The following is a 24,895-nucleotide window of genomic DNA, read 5'->3' on the forward strand; positions in this document are numbered from 1 at the left end:
AACGCACCCGAGTCGCGTTAGATCTTAACCACTTTAACCATTATTTTACGATTTAACCATTGAAAAATAGCAGATATACAAGCTCGCATCGCGGCACCGAGTGCCGCGCTGCGAGCTTGTAGATCTGCTATTTTTGAAAAATCGTGAAAATGTGTCTTTGAATATATCTTTGACCCGACTTCAAAATCCTTCCTCTAAATCAGTGGTTCTCAAAGTTTTTCATGTCAAGGACCCCCAAAATTTAATTTATTTGCCCACGGACCCCCATCCCAAAATATGTTGTTCCAGGGCCCCCCCCCCCACCCCAAGAGGCAGAGATTCGAGTTACTAAAGTTTGCTTTGAAAAATATATATTGAAAAATCTGCACACATTTTCACTTTTTTCAAAAATAAAAATAGCAGATCTACAAGCTCGCAGCGCAGCACTCGGTGCCGCGCTGTGAGCTTGTACATCTGCTATTTTTCAATAGTTAACGCATTCAATAATTCTAGGCCGAAATGGCTTAATTCAAACAATGCCAGGGCCCTTTTATACATTTCACCGTTTTTCATCATCATTCTTCCTCCTCCGCCAACCTCCCTGCCCTGGAGGAGGAGGTAACAACCAGGCTGTACATCCTCCTCCTCACGCTGTTCAAAGCCCTGTGATGATGATGTATGTGATCCTATATCGGGTGGAGGTTTGGTCCAACGCAGCAGGAGGCTAGCAGAGCAAGCAGAGCCTCTGGGGGAAAGAAACTCGCCTGCGTTTTGGCCTGGACTGAAGTCTGGAACAGAACGATGCCCTGGATTACAGACCAACCCTCTGCCTTTCTCTGCTGGAGCTGCTAAAGGACCAGCGGGACTGACTTATAACAGGGGGGGGGGGGGGGGGGGGGGACTTCATCTGACCTACTATCAACTTGCTTTTTAACCTGGAATTATGTTATACTTTAGCTATTGAAAAATAGCAAGATATACAAGCTGCAAGCTTGTACTGTAGATCTGCTATTTTTGAAAATTCATGCTTTTGTTTTTTACTAATCTTTGAATATATCTGTTACAAAGGCTTTCCACATCCTCTGGCTTGTTACCTTCTAAGTTGGTATAACACATGGATCTCCATATATGGAGCTGGCTGAACCTCCACGTCTGACATCACGGACTCTAGTCGGGGGCGTCAGGGAGATAACATCTCCCTGACTCACACTGACATCACAGGAGACTATCAGTGTTTTCTGGGGAAGCTCAAAGGTCAACAAGTTGGAACATTTTGAAATGTAAATTCTGTATTCAAGATGTTTATGTTGGGACAGCCTACGGGCCAACAGTTCAAGAACCCTGCATCCATAGCTCTGGAATAAAGAGGCATTGCTTTTTAAAATTCAGTGTTTAAATGCCTTTTCTTTTGCTCGAAGACCCAAAAGAGACATTTTGACTGTTAGCCCAGGACCCAAACTAGTGAAAATGGCAAATCTACAAGACCACAACACATCGCCTCGCGCCCCAAACATGGGGCCCGACCCACTGTTTGGGAAACAGCGTCCTAGAAGCTCTGGGGTTGAGTTTCTGTGTTGGGTTTCTGTTGCTGCTCTTGCAGAGAAATGTACCTTGTTTTCCTTTTTCTCCCCTCATCAACAACACATCCACCGTTAGCTTTGCCAAACCAACCATAATAATAGCGGTTTCCTCATTAATTTTCGGTGCATAGTCTGACTTCTGCTGGACAATGCTTGTTATTACAGCCACGTATACGTTTGTATAAAACACACAAAGTTCAAGAGGTACTGCTTTTTTCTCCCCAGTGGCATAACGCCGTTGTTGGGTGGAAACCTTGTATCTCCAAGTTTCAAATTTGTATGTTTTTTCACAAAGTAAAGCCCTGCTTCACCGTACAAGGCCATCGCACAAAAGTAGTGAAAACAGCCGATCTACACGCACACGCGTTGTGTGCTTGTAGATCGGCTGTTTTCATAGTTTAAATCATTTTTAAAATGAAAAATGCAAAATGAACGGCTTTGGACATACAAGGTTTCCACCCGACAACGAAGATAAACTTCAGACCAACAAGAACAAAATCCAAGGCCCCCCGTCTTCAAGTGAAAGAACTGGTGTCAAAATGCGTTGGTCAATGCAGTTGCCTTGCTCAATAAAGTTTTAATTATATTTTTTCACTTGAAGACGGAGTACATTGGATATGTTCTTATTGGTCAGCAGTTGATGGCACTGGAGAGCCAAAGCACAAAGCAGTAGCTCTTCTTGGACAGTGTTTTTACGTATACCTTCCTTCCTGTTCCACAGCGGTGCGTTCCAGGTTTTTTCGGAGGGCATACATCGATAATCTTTCCCCTGAACGATGTGTGTGTGGTTGTGGTCAATGGATGAAACTGTTAGTAGACACACTTCTTATGCAAACAAAGAATACCACAGCCGGTCACTAGTATTCTGTATGCGCTAACAGCCTTTTTATTTAATTTATTTACAAAGAATACAAAACCTTGCCTTGTTGCATGACAGACACTTCATGGTGACAACAGTTTTATACAACATGTTCCAACAACTTCTCTGGTGAACGTGAAGAGACGGATGCACACGCCAAGGCACCGTAGTGGGGGGGAGGGGGGAGGGGTCCTGGGTAAATGAAATGTTTTGTTGTGGGTTCAGGACACCCGATAAGCCAAAGTCCAATACACTAATTTCTGCCTCTTCGCTTCCTCCATCATCTGTCCTCCAGCATGACGGTGTGTTACGGTGAAATCTGTGACCTGCCGAAATATGTGACCATCTTGTGGACTTCACACAACTTACATGGAGGTCTAGAAATACAACACGTGGACTAAATACCGCTATGATTTACATTCGGACACTTGACGTCATGTGACCTCAATGATCTGTCCCTGCACGGTGACCACCCTCCAGCGTAGCCTGGTCCATATCCGAGGCCACCAACGTGTCTCTCAGGGCAAAGTAGAAGGCCGGGCCCATGCTCTCTTCCTTGACCCGCACCATGTCAAAGAGGCGGGGGGTTGTTATCTGCAGTGGAAACACGACTGTCACATATTTCAGCAGGTCACCAACTTCACAGTAACACCGCCATGCTGGAAGACAGATGACAGAGGAGGCAGAGGTTTGAGTATTGGAATTCAGCTTAAGGGTTTCCTAGGGGAGGCCTACAGGTCTGTAACTCCCAGTGTGCAAATGGAACCAAATGTTTTTCCACCAGCAGTCGAACCAGTTCAGTTCTTTTCCCCCCGCCTAATATTGAACCAGTTCAGAGTGTTTCCACTGAAAATGAATTGGTTCAGAACCGGAACAAAAAATAAACTAGGAACCAAAACTAGAACTAGGAACTCAAGTGGGCATTAGGGACGGGACGATAATCGCTATGATCGTTTATCGTGATGAAAAAAAACCCACTCACGGTAATCGTATCGTGGAGATTTAATTTATGGTGATATCGTCCTTCGTCATGCACTGGGATCAATTCACCTTTTATTTGCCGAGCTGCATATCCAGTACCATTTAAACCCTCTATAATTGATAAAACGGACTTGGAAGTAATGCACTTAATACAGTCTTATTTTCACTCTCTACCAAATCTCTAGGCCAAAAAATAGCTGATCTACAAGATCACAACGCGTTGCAATGCAATGCATTATGAGCTTGTAGATCTGCTATTTTTTTTTAGCAAATGTTCCACCCCAGGATAATGGTTGTGGGGGATATTTTGATTATCGTGATATCGTAAAATCGCAATTTCTTTGGTCACAACAACCGTGATATGACATCTTCACATCGTCCCATGCCTAATGTAGATGCTTATAACTGAGGACTCCTGGCCTCTCATTATACAAAGGTTCCTACTTAAAACCGGGCGGAAACGAGACGTTTCTGTGAAAAGCACTCAATGTTCTAAGAACCAGGAACGGAACCGGTCCAAGAACCAAAGATATTTCGGTGGAAAAGGGACCTCAGAGGTATCGGGAGGAGGGGGGGGTTGGAAAAAATAAAATACGTTTTGAGAAACACTGTTTAGTTGTCCAGTCACTTCATTTGTGGTGGTGAGAGGAGCGGTGGGACTTGTTCTTCACGGACGCTGCTTCCTTACGTCCCTGTTTCAAACCCTGGAGAGAGAGAGAGAGAGAGAGAGAGAGAGAGAGAGAGAGAGAACCTTACGTTTAGGAATATTTTTATTCATTTTTATTAACGTGTTGTGAGCTTGTAATTCTGCTTTTTTTTTGTTGCACAACATGCTTTCATATGCTGGCGTCTGTAGAATCCAAATGGCGGAAAACAGTCGTGGCGACTGATGACTTTAACGCATTATTACGCATTATTACTTTAACCACTGAAAAATAGCAGATAAACAAGCTCACAGCGCGGCACCGAGTGCCGCGCTGTGAGCTTGTAGATCTGCTATTTTTGAAAAATCATGAAATTCTTAGAATATTTCGACCCAATTCTATAATTGTCTTCTAAATCCTTCTATGGTATCTTGAAAAAACGATGTTTCTGTCAGACAGGCATATTTTCAATGCCTGTTATGTTTCTTTTATGCTTATATCTTGTATCTTGTATTTGGACCCGAGTCCGTTAATAAAGATTGAATTGTACCATCAAAATCCAAAATCATCCCATCCCTATTAAAATTAACCTCCATTTCACCTTTGCTCCGGTTTAGAACTTGTGTATGTAATCTGTATGCCTCTACTGTAGCGTGTATGTAATAATAATCTGTATGTCTCTACTGTAGCGTGTATGTAATAATACTCTGTATGTCTCTACTGTAGCGTGTATGTAATAATAATCTGTATGTCTCTACTGTAGCGTGTATGTAATAATAATCTGTATGCCTCTACTGTAGCGTGTATGTAATAATAATCTGTATGTCTCTACTGTAGCGTGTATGTAATAATAATCTGTATGTCTCTACTGTAGCGTGTATGTAATAATAATCTGTATGCCTCTACTGTAGCGTGTATGTAATAATAATCTGTATGTCTCTACTGTAGCGTGTATGTAATAATAATCTGTATGCCTCTGCTGTAGCGTGTATGTAATAATAATCTGTATGCCTCTACTGTAGCGTGTATGTAATAATAATCTGTATGTCTCTACTGTAGCGTGTATGTAATAATAATCTGTATGCCTCTACTGTAGCGTGTATGTAATAATAATCTGTATGCCTCTACTGTAGCGTGTATGTAATAATAATCTGTATGCCTCTACTGTAGCGTGTATGTAATAATAATCTGTATGCCTCTACTGTAGCGTGTATGTAATAATAATCTGTATGCCTCTACTGTAGCGTGTATGTAATAATAATCTGTATGTCTCTACTGTAGCGTGTATGTAATAATAATCTGTATGCCTCTGCTGTAGCGTGTATGTAATAATAATCTGTATGTCTCTACTGTAGCGTGTATGTAATAATAATCTGTATGCCTCTGCTGTAGCGTGTATGTAATAATAATCTGTATGTCTCTACTGTAGCGTGTATGTAATAATAATCTGTATGCCTCTACTGTAGCGTGTATGTAATAATAATCTGTATGTCTCTACTGTAGCGTGTATGTAATAATAATCTGTATGTCTCTACTGTAGCGTGTATGTAATAATAATCTGTATGTCTCTACTGTAGCGTGTATGTAATAATAATCTGTATGCCTCTACTGTAGCGTGTATGTAATAATAATCTGTATGCCTCTACTGTAGCGTGTATGTAATAATAATCTGTATGCCTCTACTGTAGCGTGTATGTAATAATAATCTGTATGCCTCTACTGTAGCGTGTATGTAATAATAATCTGTATGCCTCTACTGTAGCGTGTATGTAATAATAATCTGTATGCCTCTACTGTAGCGTGTATGTAATAATAATCTGTATGCCTCTACTGTAGCGTGTATGTAATAATAATCTGTATGCCTCTACTGTAGCGTGTATGTAATAATAATCTGTATGCCTCTACTGTAGCGTGTATGTAATAATAATCTGTATGTCTCTACTGTAGCGTGTATGTAATAATAATCTGTATGTCTCTACTGTAGCGTGTATGTAATAATAATCTGTATGTCTCTACTGTAGCGTGTATGTAATAATAATCTGTATGCCTCTACTGTAGCGTGTATGTAATAATAATCTGTATGCCTCTACTGTAGCGTGTATGTAATAATAATCTGTATGTCTCTACTGTAGCGTGTATGTAATAATAATCTGTATGCCTCTACTGTAGCGTGTATGTAATAATAATCTGTATGTCTCTACTGTAGCGTGTATGTAATAATAATCTGTATGCCTCTACTGTAGCGTGTATGTAATAATAATCTGTATGTCTCTACTGTAGCGTGTATGTAATAATAATCTGTATGTCTCTACTGTAGCGTGTATGTAATAATAATCTGTATGTCTCTACTGTAGCGTGTATGTAATAATAATCTGTATGTCTCTACTGTAGCGTGTATGTAATAATAATCTGTATGTCTCTACTGTAGCGTGTATGTAATAATAATCTGTATGTCTCTACTGTAGCGTGTATGTAATAATAATCTGTATGTCTCTACTGTAGCGTGTATGTAATAATAATCTGTATGTCTCTACTGTAGCGTGTATGTAATAATAATCTGTATGTCTCTACTGTAGCGTGTATGTAATAATAATCTGTATGTCTCTACTGTAGCGTGTATGTAATAATAATCTGTATGTCTCTACTGTAGCGTGTATGTAATAATAATCTGTATGTCTCTACTGTAGCGTGTATGTAATAATAATCTGTATGTCTCTACTGTAGCGTGTATGTAATAATAATCTGTATGCCTCTGCTGTAGCGTGTATGTAATAATAATCTGTATGTCTCTACTGTAGCGTGTATGTAATAATAATCTGTATGCCTCTACTGTAGCGTGTATGTAATAATAATCTGTATGTCTCTACTGTAGCGTGTATGTAATAATAATCTGTATGTCTCTACTGTAGCGTGTATGTAATAATAATCTGTATGTCTACTGTAGCGTGTATGTAATAATAATCTGTATGTCTCTACTGTAGCGTGTATGTAATAATAATCTGTATGCCTCTACTGTAGCGTGTATGTAATAATAATCTGTATGCCTCTACTGTAGCGTGTATGTAATAATAATCTGTATGTCTCTACTGTAGCGTGTATGTAATAATAATCTGTATGCCTCTACTGTAGCGTGTATGTAATAATAATCTGTATGCCTCTACTGTAGCGTGTATGTAATAATAATCTGTATGCCTCTACTGTAGCGTGTATGTAATAATAATCTGTATGTCTCTACTGTAGCGTGTATGTAATAATAATCTGTATGCCTCTACTGTAGCGTGTATGTAATAATAATCTGTATGCCTCTACTGTAGCGTGTATGTAATAATAATCTGTATGTCTCTACTGTAGCGTGTATGTAATAATAATCTGTATGCCTCTACTGTAGCGTGTATGTAATAATAATCTGTATGCCTCTACTGTAGCGTGTATGTAATAATAATCTGTATGTCTCTACTGTAGCGTGTATGTAATAATAATCTGTATGCCTCTACTGTAGCGTGTATGTAATAATAATCTGTATGCCTCTACTGTAGCGTGTATGTAATAATAATCTGTATGCCTCTACTGTAGCGTGTATGTAATAATAATCTGTATGCCTCTACTGTAGCGTGTATGTAATAATAATCTGTATGTCTCTACTGTAGCGTGTATGTAATAATAATCTGTATGCCTCTACTGTAGCGTGTATGTAATAATAATCTGTATGCCTCTACTGTAGCGTGTATGTAATAATAATCTGTATGTCTCTACTGTAGCGTGTATGTAATAATAATCTGTATGTCTCTACTGTAGCGTGTATGTAATAATAATCTGTATGTCTCTACTGTAGCGTGTATGTAATAATAATCTGTATGCCTCTGCTGTAGCGTGTATGTAATAATAATCTGTATGCCTCTACTGTAGCGTGTATGTAATAATAATCTGTATGTCTCTACTGTAGCGTGTATGTAATAATAATCTGTATGCCTCTACTGTAGCGTGTATGTAATAATAATCTGTATGCCTCTACTGTAGCGTGTATGTAATAATAATCTGTATGCCTCTACTGTAGCGTGTATGTAATAATAATCTGTATGCCTCTACTGTAGCGTGTATGTAATAATAATCTGTATGTCTCTACTGTAGCGTGTATGTAATAATAATCTGTATGCCTCTACTGTAGCGTGTATGTAATAATAATCTGTATGCCTCTACTGTAGCGTGTATGTAATAATAATCTGTATGCCTCTACTGTAGCGTGACGTTTGCAGCTCCACTGAATTAAAACCGGGCTTGATGAGCCCAGAAGCTCAGTGTTCATAAAACGGGAGCAAACTTCCATAAAAAGATACGAGGAGTCGAGTGTTCTGCCCGTTGAGCTTCCATTTCTGCCTCGTCTTTCATCCAAATTGCCCCCGCTCGGCGGGCGGCTATACTTAGCAGCATCGCAACGAACGAACGCACGAACGCGCCGGGTGAGGTGATTGAGACCGGAGTGTTGCGTTTCGTTTTCTGTCACACTCAACTTCTAAAAGTTTAACCCAAAGCTACGCTAAAATAAGAGCTTTATTGATTGATCCACCGAGTGGAAGTGCAGGTGATGTTAGTATCCTGATAGCCTGACACAGATAGCACCGCCAGGAAGACATCATATCCACATAGAATACATTAAATAAATAAATAAAACTAGATATCGTCTCTGTCGGGTGGAAACCTCATATGTCCTAAACCACGGGTCTTCAACGTTTTCAGGCCAAGGACCCCTTAGTCGAGAGAGAGAGAGATGAAGCAGGGACCCCCATAACAGATAGTTTTGTTTGACAGCACAATCATCAGTGTATCTTGGATTCATGTAAATTTGTTTTCAGACCAAACCTCTTTGCCAAAAATAGCAGATCTACAAGCTCACAACGCCTCGTGCTAAGAGGCGTTGTGAGCTTGTAGATCTGCTGAGAAAACAGTTTCTATCACTCAAAAATTTGAAGGAACCCCTGTAGTAACTATGAGGACCCCCTGTTGAAGACAGTGTCCTAAACTGTTACCTTTCAGCGAAGAACAAGAACAACTAGGTGCTCAAGAGGTAACGGCAAAGTTAAACATGTGGTGGGTGCTTCTAGGATGAGTGGGATAAAACTTGAAAAAGAGAGGAGAGATCCCAGCACTCAAAAAGTTAAAAGAGGAGGAGAACGGACGTAAAAACTGGGTACTTTATTTCATTACCAAATAATAAAATAAAAATCTAATAATAAAAGGCTTTTATTATTTGGTAATGAAATAAAGTACCCAGTTTTTACGTCCGTTCCCCTCCTTTTTTAACTTTTTGAGTGCTCGGACTGTTACCTTTCAGCATTCAAATTCAAAAGCATCAACAACAAGCTCGAAGTTCGTGGATTTGTTACTTTTGTGTGACGCTGCCAAGTAGAGGGCGTTAAATTACGAAAAAACACAAAACCTTAGAATATGGAGATGAGAGGTTTCTGCCTGACCGCAACAGAAATCAGTATCTCTGCATCCGAGTCACAACATGAGCAGGGAGTAAAGGATGACTTGGACCGACTCCTCACTGATGCTCATGATAAAATGGTGAATGTTTTAGGCCATCAGGGGATGGCAACTGCCACCCCTAATTTAATTTCAAATTCAGTTATTCAATTATTTTATGCATATTGTCCTCAACTCTGAATTGTTTTAGCAGATTAATGTGATTTCATTGCAATCAATAACCGTTCATGTGATTATATAATTTAGATGCATTCATTTATTGAAATGAGGCGTCCGTATATTGGGAACGTCATAGGCGAACATTTTCTCTTTTCGCCCCCAAACAATTAGCGAAAATAGTGGATCTACAAGCTCTCAACGATGCATTGAGAACTGGTAGGTCCACTATTATTTCACGATTTATTTCTTGCCTGGGTGTAGTTGTCCTGATTTAAAATGAAGCAAACACGGAACTGAAAGTTCCTCAGATTGGCCGCTAGTTGTGTTGTTCTGGTACCAGAAGCAACATGTTCTCCATAGGATTCCATTCATTTCCCCCAAACTTTTACATTAGATTTTCTTACCTTAATAAACATTGTCATAAATATACTTTATGGTTCCTGTTGCTAGTTTAAAGCCTCGTTTCAATCACCATGATTTGCGTTTTGTGAAAATATGGTACAATTTACGTTATATTTGATGTTATAGCAGGGTATGCTGTAGGAGGGGCTTGTGGTCATAGGCTTGTGATGATTCTTCTTGGTGTGCTTTATTTTCTGCAAGCTCAAGACAATGTCCCATGTATCCCTGCATGTGACCGTTGGCAGCAAATAGCATTCGAGATGGTACCATTTCTACCAATGAACGTTGATTTCTACAATGATGTCACCCATACAACCAAAAACAGCTTCATGTGCGCAGCATAGAAACCAAAGGCTTTCCACTGTCCATATTTTTTTACAGTCTATGGTACATACCAGGTAGTATCCAGTGTGAGGGTGTGAGGGTGCATGGTAACGTACCAGGTAGTATCCGGTGTGGTACCCGCTCATGTACCAGGAGATCAGCATGCTGCCCAGAGCCTCGTCATCCTCCTCCAGGTCAGCACTCATGGGTGGGGGAGGGGGGATCATCTGGGGGGGGGGGGGGGGGGAGGAGGTGGGATGAGAGAACAGAAATGGAAAAACCAAGGATTTGTTCTCTAAAACGATGTGCAGCAAGCAGGAGGAAGAAAATAGTGGAAATAGCCGAGCTACACTTCTGTGAGCTTGTAGATGTAGGTGTATGGGGGGAAAGTGGAAGTGTCCTTGAGCAAGACGCTGAAGGTTGGTGCCTTGCATGGTTTCCTCCACCATTGTTCTGTGAATGTGTGTTTGAATGGGTGAATGTGAAATCCATTGTAAATCATTAGAGAAAAGCGCTATATAAATACAGTCCATTTACCATTAATATAGTTATGTCAATGTAATGACATGTCTAAAATAGGGATACCAGGATTCAAGTGGTTAAGGGAAAACATAACTTTTTATTACCATAAAATACTTTGTGCTAAAAACTAGTAACTCCTTTGACAGGTGTGAGATAACAGATCTTTCCACAGGATTTCTCTCAGCTTCTTACATCAACGATTTTTCAGATTCCAGTATATGAAACATTTAAACTAAGGCTTATAAATCGTCACTTTCATAATCTGTAAGAAAAAAAAACTAAGAAAAGAAAAAACACTGACAAATGACCATGCCCTAGTTGCGTCAGATTCTATAAGACCTTGTTCCATTTAGGACACAGCAGTCAGTGCTTCTTCTCAAAACACTATAGCCTACCGTATATCTTTTGAATGCCTGAACGGATTTCCAAGCGTTTTTTTTGTTTGAAAGCTGTGAATGGCGTGCACACGCGTGGAGCATCATCCGTGCATTACCCGTGCACATCATGCACATTAAAAGGTAAGAATCTAAAGATATTGAAGATTTTAATGCTTAGCAGCAAGCAGGTTAACTCATTCGTAGTTTACGGCCGTAAAGCCCGTTAATTTCTCTATGTCTTTCACTGCCGGCTTCTCCTACCGGTTAACGTGGGCGCTCGTCCAGTTCCCATCGTGCGTTATCGGACACTGCTATGCATCGTGTGTTCGCGTATTCCATCAGCTTCTCAAATCCGTTGAAACTTTTTCAATTGATCAATAAGTTCTCCATCTGTAAGCCGCGGAGTTCAGACAGAAAGTTAACGGGCCAAAATAGAGGACGGACTTCCGCTTCCGGTTCAGGGACTCCAATGTTAAAGTTGTCCGCTCAATAATGTGTCCGTGTAGAAACCGATCACGGAGCATTAGTTCCGGCCTATTTTAGTTGCGCTTCGATAAAAAAATGTTTTTTAATTCATTTTTATTACATTTACGGGTTCTACGGACATGGCAGAGAAGGGGTACAAAGGGGTATTTTGATGGCAGAGTTTGAGTTAAAATGGAGAGAAAAAGACAAAAGTAGAAAAGTGTATTCCTTGGAGCACAGCTCTCAGCCAGGCAGTAGAAGTCAATCTTAGCCATCAGGATGAAATATGAACAATTGGACACCTTGTCCCCCTTGAGCAAAGGAAGGTTCCACTGTCTCTCTAATACCTGCTGCAGTACCTCCACATAACACTAGGGGTACACGTATGCCCATTTTAGAAACCCTTCTTTTACAGCAATGTTGCCTCATCACCAACCTGCTTGTGCAACAGGCTGTCCTGGCTATAGGGTTAGGGGTTAGGTGTCCTGGCTGAATAAAATGACACGTTTTATTTACTGTTAAATGACATGTGTTGACTCACCGGGGGGGCGCCGGGCATCATGGGGGGCCACGGGGGAGGGGCCAGACCACCGCCAGACCGCCTGGCTCCTCCCTTTAGGAAAGAACATAATATATATATATATACATAATATGTCAGTGATTCTCAAACTATTTTATGTGAAGGACCCCCAAAACCATATGTATTTGGCCTCGGACACCATTTGAGTTACAAACATTCCCTTTAAAAATACATATATTCAAAGATTTGCACAAATTTTTACGACTTTTCAAAAATAGCAGATCTACAAGCTCACTGAGCTTGTACATCTGCTATTTTTCAACGGTTAAAGCAATCAATAATCCCAGGTCTAAATGGGTTCATAAGCAGGGATCCTTGCATGGTTCACAGAGCGTTCCGTAACCACCTCAATAAAGGTATCTATCTCTACCTCACGGTGATGTGGTCTCCTCTAATGACTCCGTCTCCCCACAGGGATCGTTACGTGTCCTGCCAATAAAGTGCAACCTAATCTAATCTAATCTAATCTAATCGAATACCAGAGCAAAGTGATCTAATTGTGTGGCTTCCAATCTCTCGCCACTCTCAGCTGGGAAGGAGAGAATTACAGCCACGTAATCTCATGAAATAATTCATCAATCATATGCTGCGTTATGCATTATGAAATTTGCGTATCTCCAGTAGTTTTCAATTAAATAACTTTTTTCCCCCCCAACAGTCTATTCAAAGGTTTATGGTAGCCTCTTCTTTTCTTACCCCTTTCAATCTGAAAATATGGGTTAAAAACTATGCATACTGATATGTAGACTTCTGTTAACTTGTAGACTTACAGAGAATATCCATCTAATATTCAGACATTAATGCAATGTGTGCTCAGAGATACAATGATTATCCATCCATAGGATGATTTGACCATCCGACAGTGATCGGCTACCAATGGCCATTATTATTAGTCTCTTTCTTTATGCTAAACGTGCGATCAAACAAACAGACAATTAAATAATAACAGCTGATCGGTCAGTTACAGTATTATATCATGGGACATCTTGTCTCCACTCACTGAGCTCCTTCAAAAGGGTTCCAACACAGCAACTGTCAGCTTGTAGATCGGATCATTTTGGTCATAGTTTTCCCCCTGAACAGTCAGGGATGCTTGGCTTTCAAGTGTTTAACAAGTGGCATTTTAAGTTTTGAGCATATTTAATCATTTAATATATAATAATATGGGTTAGGGTTAGGGTTAACCCCAACCCTAACCCTAACTCTAACCCTAACCCATATAAGGTACATATAATAATATATACATATTTAATCATTTAATATATAATAATATGGGTTAGGGTTAGGGTTAACCCCAACCCTAACCCTAACTCTAACCCTAACCCATATAAGGTACATATAATAATATATACATATTTAATCATTTAATATATAATAATATGGGTTAGGGTTAACACTAACCCCAACCCTAACCCTAACCCTAACCCTAACCCTAACCCATATACATATAATAATATATACATATTTAACACATATGGTGCCAACCCCGAGTTTCCCGAGTTTGTATTGGTACTAGTGCTGTGCCAACCCCGAGTTTCCCGAGTTCGGGCCGTTTTTGAAAAAAAAAAAATTTTTTTTCAAAAAATTTTTTTTCAAACATTTTTTTTGGACCTCCAGAAATGTATTAGGCATGATCGCGATCGCGAAATTGCATGTTTAACCCCCATACCAACCCATTCTTTCAAACATGGCAGCCATGTTTGTTTACATCTGAAGAAAACATAATGGCTGATAAATCATGAATGCCTGCACGGATTTCCAAGCGGATTTTTTTGTTTGAAAGCTGTGAACAGCATCTACACACGTGGTGCATCATCTAGGCATGGGCGTGCACTTTTTACACAATTGCACAATTACATGGAAGTCTATGGTAACCATGGCAACGCGGGACATTGGCCGGAAAAAATCATTGCAACATAAGTGTTAATCATTTCCACACAACAACAACAGAGAGGTTTTCAACCAGTGGAACGGGGAACTAGTCCTGTCACAATTATTACATAATCCTCTAAATCGCAATTATTTGAGATAATCAACATTATTTGAGATAATCGTCATAATCATTTCCATATTGAAAAATGTGGAAAATAGAAGAAATAGCAGATCTACAAGCTTACAAAAGCTTGTAGATCAGCTGTTTTTAAAGTATAAAATGATTAAATATGTCAGTAATCTGCCCTGTGCAGTTTGTAATTATGAAGCCTAAATGGCAAACAGAAATTAAGCTTCCAGTCTTCAATGCCAGAAATGCAATTTAATCATTATTTGTGTGACATTTAATTAATGGTCAGTTTAATGGTGACAGCTCTAGGGAGGGAACGTACCATTTTGAAGCCTGGCATGGGTGGAGGTCCGCCGGGGAGCCACATGGGGGGAGGAGGCTGCTCTGGGTGGGAGCGGGGCTTGTTGTGGTGGTGGGACCTGCTCTGGTTGTGTTGGTGGGCCCTGCTCTGGTGGGACCTGCTCTGCTGTCTGTTGGGTGTGGTGCTGCTGGAACGGTCACTCTCCTCTGTGGACGACTCCACCTCGTTGACCTGGAGGTCACACAGATAAAAAAAAACGAACAAACTTCGTTCAGTTTTTTAAATAATTTCAGAGAGATTCAGTGTTGATTTAGTTGACTAAAACTATGACGAAAAATGTTTGTCGACCGTGTTTTTTTCACTGACGAAAACTAAATAAAAACTAAGCTGTGATGACTAAAACTAAGACTAAATATATTGACAATTTCGTCAACAAAATAAAAACTAGACTAAAACGTTAGGGAGGGACTAGTGGAGAAGAGAGTCATTTTATGGTTGGTTGCTCTCAGATGTTGCGTGCTGAAAATAGCCGATCTAAAAACTCGTTGTGAGCTTGTAGATTGGCTATTTTCAGCAAAGCAAACCAAGAGTAAAATCAGCCACTATGATGCCATCAAGGCCTGCCAAAATACATTTTAGTTGATTAAATCAACTGTAGATTTAGTCGCCTAAAATCTTATGATATTTATTATTTAGCCGAACAATGGTAATGACTATGAAATGAATATTTCTGTGCTTCCATAGTAAATAAGAGAGAAAAAAAAGCGAGCAGTTCTGGAGTTATGTGGAGTTGAAACAGAGTGTGTTGCTCTCACAGGAGCAGAGATATGGGCATTTCATCAAAATAAATAAATAAATACAATAAAAAAATAGACAGGTATCGGATTTTTCAATTACGTCATTTCATGTGTTCTGGTTGTGATGAGACTGTGATTATTATTATTATTTTTAGACCACATAGTTTTTGGTTCTAATCGTTTCATTCTTTAATTAGTTATTTATACTGTGTAATTCTGTTGTATTGCTTTGGCAAATGTAGAAAAGGTAATTTACAACACAAATAATTCTTACCGATGTTTTTGGATCCTCCAGGCAGGCGTCAGCAGGAACCTCCTCCTCCTGGGGGTCTGGCAGAAGGTCCTGCAGGCTGTGCTCCTCCTGGTTGCCCCAGTCTGTATAAACCACCACACAGGAGCCTCTCCTCTGGTCGATGGAGGAGATGGAGGCAGCGTACAGCTGGCCATCCTCTGTCCAGTAAGCACTGCACCGGTCACCAACCTGCCACTGGACATTACAACACAGCTTAAAGACCCAATGAAATGACTATTTTGGGTATTTTATTTTGAAGTTTCAGTTTGAAAAGGAAGCCTGTGTGTTTCTGAACCAATCCGAGGTGACCAGCCCTTCAGGCGATGGGATTTAAAATCTGAGTAATGGGAGTAATGGGAGCCAGCAATGGGAAACAAACAGGTGAATGTAATCAAAGGTTCATTTATATTCAAAAGGTCTATCTATGTCATCACCTTTTGAATTTCTGTTCACAGGAAGTAATTAAGAATGGCCTATTTAGGGACCTTTGATATAAATATACACAAAAATTGTTTATTTTCTATTTTTTTTTGCATCTAGTGAAGGTATGGCCATATTTATCACTACAGATATGCTCTAAAAGTGTGAAAAACATGTTTTTGATTTCACCCTGTCTTTAACAACTTGGGTGCCAAACTCGTTCATTAACGAGTTAAGGCCACTAGGGGTCACCCTGCCAAAAGGAGTTGTCTCGTTCATGAACGAGACAACAAGGGATTAACTGGTACAGCTCTACGTGCATGCTGTGACCTGTGAATGACCCTAGTCCATACATAGCTCAGAGAGAGAGAGAAAATGGATGCTCTAGGCTGCATTGATTTCCATTCTAGCCTGAAACATAAAAAGGGCTTTATCTATGAATGAGGTGAAAAGAACGCCAGGGAAGCAGAGATGTGATTGTTTTCACGGCAACACTTTACCGCGATGGTCGGACGCGGTTTGGATTTTAGTTTCGCGAGCGTTTGTAAACACATGGATTTTCTTCCTCAATCGTCAGCGGACACTCACGTGCACACGCACAAAGCTTCCGAGGCTCTTCAAAATAAAGCGTGAGTGAACGGCGGCAGCAGCAACAGCTAGAAATGTTAGAAACCTGAGCATCCCATGTGTTAACAGCAGCCAAGACGCTCTCATCATAATAACTAAATCACTCAATGCCAGATTCATGTAACCAAAATAGCCCTCGATGCCAGAATTATTATTTTTTTTTGTAAAAACAGCATATTCATCTCAAGTTAGTTATACTAGACCGATGGTCTCAAATATGCCTTGTGAACAGTGCCCCCCAGTGGCCAGAAAAAAGAAATCTGTCAATATACGTCCATGGCCATTTCTGCCAAACAAACTACTACTGTGAAAAAAAAGGTTGCTGAATGCACCTGAGAACCGACACCGACAGGCAGCTACTGTGGTGCTAAAAGCAGCTTATGGCCTGATGATGGCTTCTTCAACAGCCCACTGCTATCCAACGCTTCCCTGTGACCCGACGTGACAGTGTACCCACCACCCAGTGACCCGACGTGACAGTGTACCCACCACCCAGTGACCCGACGTGACAGTGTACCCACCACCCTGTGACCTGACGTGACAGTGTACCCACCACCCTGTGACCCGACGTGACAGTGTACCCACCACCCTGTGACCCGACGTGACAGTGTACCCACCACCCTGTGACCCGACATGACAGTGTACCCACCACCCTGTGACCCCACGTGACAGTGTACCCACCACCCAGTGACCCGACGTGACAGTGTACCCACCACCCTGTGACCCGACGTGACAGTGTACCCACCACCCTGTGACCCGACGTGACAGTATACCCACCGCCCTGTGACCCGACATGACAGTGTACCCACCACCCTGTGACCCGACGTGACAGTGTACCCACCGCCCTGTGACCCGACGTGACAGTGTACCCACCGCCCTGTGACCCGACATGACAGTGTACCCACCGCCCAGTGACCCGACGTGACAGTGTACCCACCACCCTGTGACCCGACGTGACAGTGTACCCACCACCCAGTGACCCGACGTGACAGTGTACCCACCGCCCTGTGACCCGACGTGACAGTGTACCCACCGCCCTGTGACCCGACGTGACAGAGTACCCACCACCCTGTGACCCGACGTGACAGTGTACCCACCGCCCTGTGACCCGACGTGACAGTGTACCCACCGCCCTGTGACCCGACGTGACAGTGTACCCACCACCCTGTGACCCGACGTGACAGTGTACCCACCACCCAGTGACCCGACGTGACAGTGTACCCACCGCCCTGTGACCCGACGTGACAGTGTACCCACCACCCTGTGACCCGACATGACAGTGTACCCACCACCCTGTGACCCGACATGACAGAGTACCCACCACCCTGTGACCCGACGTGACAGTGTACCCACCACCCTGTGACCTGACGTGACAGTGTACCCACCACCCTGTGACCCGACGTGACAGTGTACCCACCACCCTGTGACCCGACGTGACAGGTACCCACCACCCTGTGACCCGACGTGACAGTGTACCCACCACCCTGTGACCCGACGTGACAGTGTACCCACCACCCTGTGACCCGACATGACAGTGTACCCACCACCCTGTGACCCGACGTGACAGTGTACCCACCACCCTGTGACCCGACGTGACAGTGTACCCACCACCCTGTGACCCGACGTGACAGTGTACCCACCACCCTGTGACCAGACGTGACAGTGTACCCACCGCCCTGTGACCCGACATGACAGTGTACCCACCACCCTGTGACCCGACATGACAGTGTACCCACCGCCCTGTGACCCGACGTGACAGTGTACCCACCACCCTGTGACCCGACGTGACAGTGTACCCACCACCCTGTGACCCGACGTGACAGTGTACCCACCACCCTGTGACCCGACATGACAGTGTACCCACCACCCTGTGACCCGACATGACAGTGTACCCACCACCCTGTGACCCGACATGACAGTGTACCCACCGCCCTGTGACCCGACGTGACAGTGTACCCACCACCCTGTGACCCGACATGACAGTGTACCCACCGCCCTGTGACCCGACGTGACAGTGTACCCACCACCCTGTGACCCGACATGACAGTGTACCCACCGCCCTGTGACCCGACGTGACAGTGTACCCACCACCCTGTGACCCGACGTGACAGTGTACCCACCACCCTGTGACCTGACATGACAGTGTACCCACCACCCTGTGACCCGACGTGACAGTGTACCCACCACCCTGTGACCTGACATGACAGTGTACCCACCACCCTGTGACCCGACGTGACAGTGTACCCACCGCCCTGTGACCCGACGTGACAGTGTACCCACCGCCCTGTGACCCGACGTGACAGTGTACCCACCACCCTGTGACCCAACGTGACAGAGTACCCACCGCCCTGTGACCCGACGTGACAGTGTACCCACCGCCCTGTGACCCGACGTGACAGTGTACCCACCACCCTGTGACCCAACGTGACAGAGTACCCACCACCCTGTGACCCGACGTGACAGTGTACCCACCACCCTGTGACCCGACATGACAGTGTACCCACCACCCTGTGACCCGACATGACAGTGTACCCACCACCCTGTGACCCGACGTGACAGTGTACCCACCACCCTGTGACCTGACATGACAGTGTACCCACCACCCTGTGACCCGACGTGACAGTGTACCCACCACCCTGTGACCTGACATGACAGTGTACCCACCACCCTGTGACCTGACATGACAGTGTACCCACCACCCTGTGACCCGACATGACAGTGTACCCACCACCCTGTGACCCGACATGACAGTGTACCCACCACCCTGTGACCTGACATGACAGTGTACCCACCACCCTGTGACCCGACGTGACAGTGTACCCACCACCCTGTGACCTGACATGACAGTGTACCCACCACCCTGTGACCCGACGTGACAGTGTACCCACCACCCTGTGACCCGACGTGACAGTGTACCCACCACCCTGTGACCCGACATGACAGTGTACCCACCACCCTGTGACCCAACGTGACAGTGTACCCACCACCCTGTGACCCAACGTGACAGTGTACCCACCACCCTGTGACCCGACATGACAGTGTACCCACCACCCTGTGACCCGACATGACAGTGTACCCACCACCCTGTGACCCGACGTGACAGTGTACCCACCACCCTGTGACCCGACATGACAGTGTACCCACCACCCTGTGACCCAACGTGACAGTGTACCCACCACCCTGTGACCCGACATGACAGTGTACCCACCACCCTGTGACCCGACATGACAGTGTACCCACCGCCCTGTGACCCGACGTGACAGTGTACCCACCACCCTGTGACCCGACGTGACAGTGTACCCACCGCCCTGTGACCCGACGTGACAGTGTACCCACCGCCCTGTGACCCGACGTGACAGTGTACCCACCACCCTGTGACCCGACGTGACAGTGTACCCACCGCCCTGTGACCCGACATGACAGTGTACCCACCACCCTGTGACCCGACATGACAGTGTACCCACCACCCTGTGACCCGACGTGACAGTATACCCACCACCCTGTGACCCGACGTGACAGTGTACCCACCACCCTGTGACCCGACGTGACAGTGTACCCACCGCCCATTCAACAGTACACTTTCAGCAACAGGTGCTGTCCAACTCTTAACGGCAACCATGTGGATGCGGTGGAGAGCTACAGTACCTTTAGTGAATTGAAGTCCTTCAAATGGGAGCTAGTTTTTATTAGAATATGTTTTTTTATATACGTAAACAACATGTTGCTGATGTAAACGCCGGTTAAACCCACCTCTCTTTCTGGAGCTGCGTTACTTTTCTTCCTGCTGTTGTTCTTTTTGTTGTTCTTGCGTTTCTTCCCGGGGGGGTCGTTCTTAGAGGTCTGGGGTTCGTCCTCCCCTTTAAGGGCCGTCTGACGCATTAAAAACGACAGAAACATTAGCATCGTTACGAGTGTGAGTGTGCAGAGGGAGTTGTGTGTCAGTGTGTGTGGGTTTAGTGTGAGTGTGCAGAGGGAGTTGTGTGTCAGTGTGTGTGGGTTTATGCAGAGGAGTTGTGTGTCAGTGTGTGAGTCTGCAGAAGGAGTTGTGTGTCAGTGTGTGTGGGTTAAGCTCAGTGTGTGTGTGGAGTTTAACTGGTCACTTCCAGGTGCTGTACATCATTTGATTACTGGCTGCCAATCACCACAGCTTCCAGTGATTGGCTGGAGAAGACTATTTAAGACCTGTGGTCTCTGGCAGCACTGGGCGTAGTGCTGTCCACCCACACATCGTTTGGTTCTCTCAGGGTTCCCACACATTTTTACCAATACATTTCCCAAACTTTTCCAGAATATTTAACCCAATTTCTAGGACTATATAACAATAATTCAGCTCAATAACAGGTCGCTTACTCCTATGCTCAATTCCCAAAGACAGGTAGTGTATGCCAGTGGTTCTCAACCTTTTCAGGCTGTGACCCCCGAAATAATCATGTTTTAACTGGGGACCCCCCCACCCTGACGAGCACTAAGAGTTGAGAAATTTTGTATAACACGGTTCTATTGTGAAAATAGCAGATCTACATGCTCACAACGCCTCGCGTTGCGAGCTTGTAGATCGGCTATTTTCACAATTTCTGCCTCTAATATTTGACAATTTGGCCCATGCTTAATTTGTCATTTCAGAGGTATTAACAAAATCAATAACCAAAGACAATGCATAGCTATTTTTCCAGGACCTTCCAGGACCCTTGATCAATTCCAAAACCTTTCCAGTACTGGAAAAATATTTTTCTAATTTCAAAATATTTCCAGGAATTTCATGACCCTGTCTCTGTATTAGTTATGTTTTGAGTCTACATTACTTTTTGTAATGTTAAAGCAACGGCCACGGAAGCCTGCTTTTTGTATTCGTCCTCTTTTGCTAGATTATGTCAGAGCAGGTAAGAATTAGGGGTTTGTTGTTACTTTATGTTGTGGTTGTTCGGTCAGTGGTTAAATATCAAAGTTAGTCTTAGTGTTTATTTATTTATTTGAGTTGCTCTGTGTGTCATATTTGATTTTGTAGTATCTTTAATATTCTTGTTAAATATTTATCCTAAGTTATGATATAAAAACGGTTTCACTCCCAATTTATGTTGCATGTCATCCCCTACTCGTGTGTGAGTGAAACAAGAGTACTAATGTCCAAAAACTATTTTTTTATGATTTTGAATGAAATAGTAGTGAAACTAGCCAAACAACAAGCACACACAACGCCTTGCATAACTCTTTTTCTTTAAAAATCTTATCCCACGATTTTGTAACCCATTTTTCACCCTGTGCCAATTGCCTAAACTGTAACCCTGGGCTCTGCTCTCCCTCTGCCAACCTGGGGAGGGCCCCAAACTGAGCTAATGCTTCCTTCAGAGCATGAGGAGTGAGCAGGCCGCTTCTTATCACCTGACAGGGGGGAGTTTCCCCGGTTGGACGTAGCACGTGGAAGGAACACGTTATTCCTACCAGTTCCTTTCCCCTCCATCAGGCGCCCCGGCTGGCCAGGGGGAGGCAGTATAGAGACCAGGATTACTTTATGTTTTGTGTGAGGGTATCTACCCTAGGAGACACGGGGAGAACATGCAAACTCCACACAGAAAGGCCCTTTTTCCAACCCCACCTAGGGTGTGACCTCGCATCACTTGTATAATGAAGTAGGGCTTTGATAAAAAAAAAAAAAAGTTTTGAAAAATCTGTCCGACAACAGCGATATACAGTATGTGTCAAAGATGTTGTGTTGAGTTCACCTTGAAGGACGCAACAGCCTTGTCATAAGCCTTTATCAAGGCTGTGTCGTCCCAGATGTCTGAGTCATCACTCTGAAAGAAAACAAAACAATCAAACAAATCAAAACTGTAATTAAAGAGACAGTTATTCAGAGGAGAGTGAGCACTAAGGAATATTGGGCAATATAGTGAGGGAAAGTTAGCCGAGTGGTGGACGTGGATCAATCTGGGAACTAAATGCTTTTCAATAGCTTTCTTCAAAATGTGTTCATAAAGGTGTCTACTATCACCTCTGAACTTTGCCAAACCCAACTACCTTGGGAAACTTTGTGGGAGCCAATCAAAGTTGGGGGTATCGGGATACCTGGGCCTGGGATTAAAGGGGGGGAAATAAAAAATGGACAATATGAACGTATGAGGTGTGTAATTAGGGTATGTTTTAAACCCTGTGTTTGAGTGTTCCTTGTCAGATTGCATCATGTTATCCTGTGTGTCATGATGTGTGCTTACCCGCCTGATAATAATAGTTTTCATGAATTCAAACCCTTCCCCATCAAACCATTTTTGTATTGCCAATATTATTGACCATTTGAACACGCACAATACATCATCAGTATTCCCCCTTTTTGTTTTGTTTACATATTGGAATAAATATTACATTTTGCATGGAGGTGCCCACTCTTCCCGTTACCATTCAGAGACAACATTTCAATTATAATATTGATTCCCATAAAGAGGGGATTTAAGGGAGAGTACACATGGAACCAAATGGACCCCGGCTGATGTCAAGATCCATTTGGTGCCATTCTCTGAGTTAAATACTGAATACTCTTCATGACACATGATAACATCTGGATAACATTAGACACGTGTCAGACGGTACATCTGTCCCTCACGGATGTGGGAACTAAATATTAATCTTCATCTATCTATTAAAGTGTGTGGAACTGTGATTTAAAAGTCATTATAGACCAGGGGTCTTCAACAGGGGGTCAAGGACCGCTAGGGGTTCCTCAGTGTTACTACAGGGGGTCCTCCAAATCGTCCAATCCTTTTTATATTAACAACTTGAACCCTAGCGTCTATATTCTGAGAAACTGTAGCCAAAAATAGCAGATCTACAAGCTCACAACGCCTCGATCTGCTATTTTCGGCGAAGAGCTTTGGTCTAGAGGGGAAAAAGAGCAGACTAAGTACAGAGTGAAAGGTCAAGTTTATTAAGTATTGATGGTTCGTAACCGTGTTTCTGAATAGAGATGTGTAACCTGATGATTGTGCTGTCAAACAATGAAACTATATGGAATCTATGAACAGGTTGTGGGGGTCCCTGCTTCATCTCTCTCTCAACTAAGGGGTCCTTGGACTGAAAACGTTGAAGACCCCCGTTATAGAGCAAAGCGAAGAGGCTAAATGCAGCTTAGCATAGTAGCTAGCTGATCATCTCTAGTAGTCATAGCATCTCTTTCCCTTTGCCATTGTTTTTACTCGTAGCCACATTATAACAACATGACTCACCTGAGCAGCGCTGCGTGCGAACAGCACGTCTTTACAACCGTTGGCCATGAAAACACAAAGAAAGCTTTGTTTACTTCTTTATCTTCAGTGTCTGTGGGACACTTTTCAAAACAACGTGCGTCGCACGTTTGTGACGTTGCAGCAGGGCGAATGGATGATGACGTCTATATGTTGCGACAGGCTGGTTGTGTTTAGAGATGGGATTTATGACTCTTTGAAGTGAGCCGGATCTCCTGATTTCTGGGAACCGTTCCTTTCAAAGAGCCGTTCAAAAGACTGGCTCATTTTAGTTACTTTAGTTTTGATTGATTGATTGAAGACTTTATTAGAAGTTTGCATAGGAAAAGGTACAGTTTCATGACGGTACAGTTCACTGGTACAAGGTCTACTAAAAGGAGATCCATGAAAAGACTAAGCTTATTTCCACTGGAAACCATTGAAGTATCTCATATAACATTGAATGACAGACAAATAGAACACAGTACTATGCAGTAGATATGTAAAGAAAAACAGAATAGAAGACAGTAAGTCAAAACAAACAGTATATACAAAGAAGGGGCAGGGGAGGGTAGGGTTGGGCTAGATTCTTTTTTACCAGTTGCGAACGGCTGCTGCCTGTAAGTGGTTTTTCAGGGCAATTTTAAAGGATGCTAGTGATCCACACTCCTTTGTGGCCTTCGGTAAGGCTTTCCACATTTTGGTGGTATAGCAGAAAAAAGAGTTTGACCCTTTGTTGGTTTTGACTCTGGGTTGAAAGTGATCTGTGGCGCTGCCTCTGGTGTTGTAATTATGGACATCCTTAATGTTTATAAAGTATTTTGACAGGTACTTGGGTATCATAGTGGTGTAGTGTATCTTGTACACCAGGCCCATTGCAAGTTGCTGT

At 43.1% G+C, this 24,895-nt stretch overlaps 1 protein-coding gene across 1 annotated transcript; it reads right to left on the reverse strand.

The window, feature by feature from the left end:
- Positions 1-2,490: 2,490 nt before the first annotated feature.
- smn1 (survival of motor neuron 1, telomeric) lies at positions 2,491-24,135 on the reverse strand. Its single transcript, XM_080738042.1, has 8 exons — positions 24,010-24,135; positions 22,516-22,587; positions 20,546-20,665; positions 15,731-15,943; positions 14,681-14,890; positions 12,318-12,389; positions 10,529-10,639; positions 2,491-4,103 (listed from the first exon to the last, which is right to left on the reverse strand). Exons 1-8 carry the CDS (start codon positions 24,055-24,057, stop codon positions 4,029-4,031), a joined length of 921 nt encoding a protein of 306 aa, XP_080594168.1. The 5' UTR covers positions 24,058-24,135; the 3' UTR covers positions 2,491-4,028.
- Between the last annotated feature and the right edge of the window lie 760 nt (positions 24,136-24,895).

Source organism: Nannobrachium achirus (genome assembly GCF_963921795.1).
Source record: "Nannobrachium achirus genome assembly, chromosome: 12".
NCBI classification, from domain to species: Eukaryota; Metazoa; Chordata; class Actinopteri; order Myctophiformes; family Myctophidae; genus Nannobrachium; species Nannobrachium achirus.

What these genes read in the sequence shown, in the direction of transcription:
- smn1 (XM_080738042.1), bottom strand. Translation starts at nt 24,057, where the DNA reads ATGGCCAACGGTTGTAAAGACGTGCTGTTCGCACGCAGCGCTGCTCAG. An exon ending in AGGCTGTTGCGTCCTTCAAG is followed by an intron (nt 20,666 to 22,515) that starts GTGAACTCAACA and finishes TTAATGCGTCAG; the next exon opens with ACGGCCCTTAAAGGGGAGGA. An exon ending in ACCACACCGGATACTACCTG is followed by an intron (nt 4,104 to 10,528) that starts GTACGTTACCAT and finishes CTCTCTCTCCAG; the next exon opens with GGTTTGAAACAGGGACGTAA.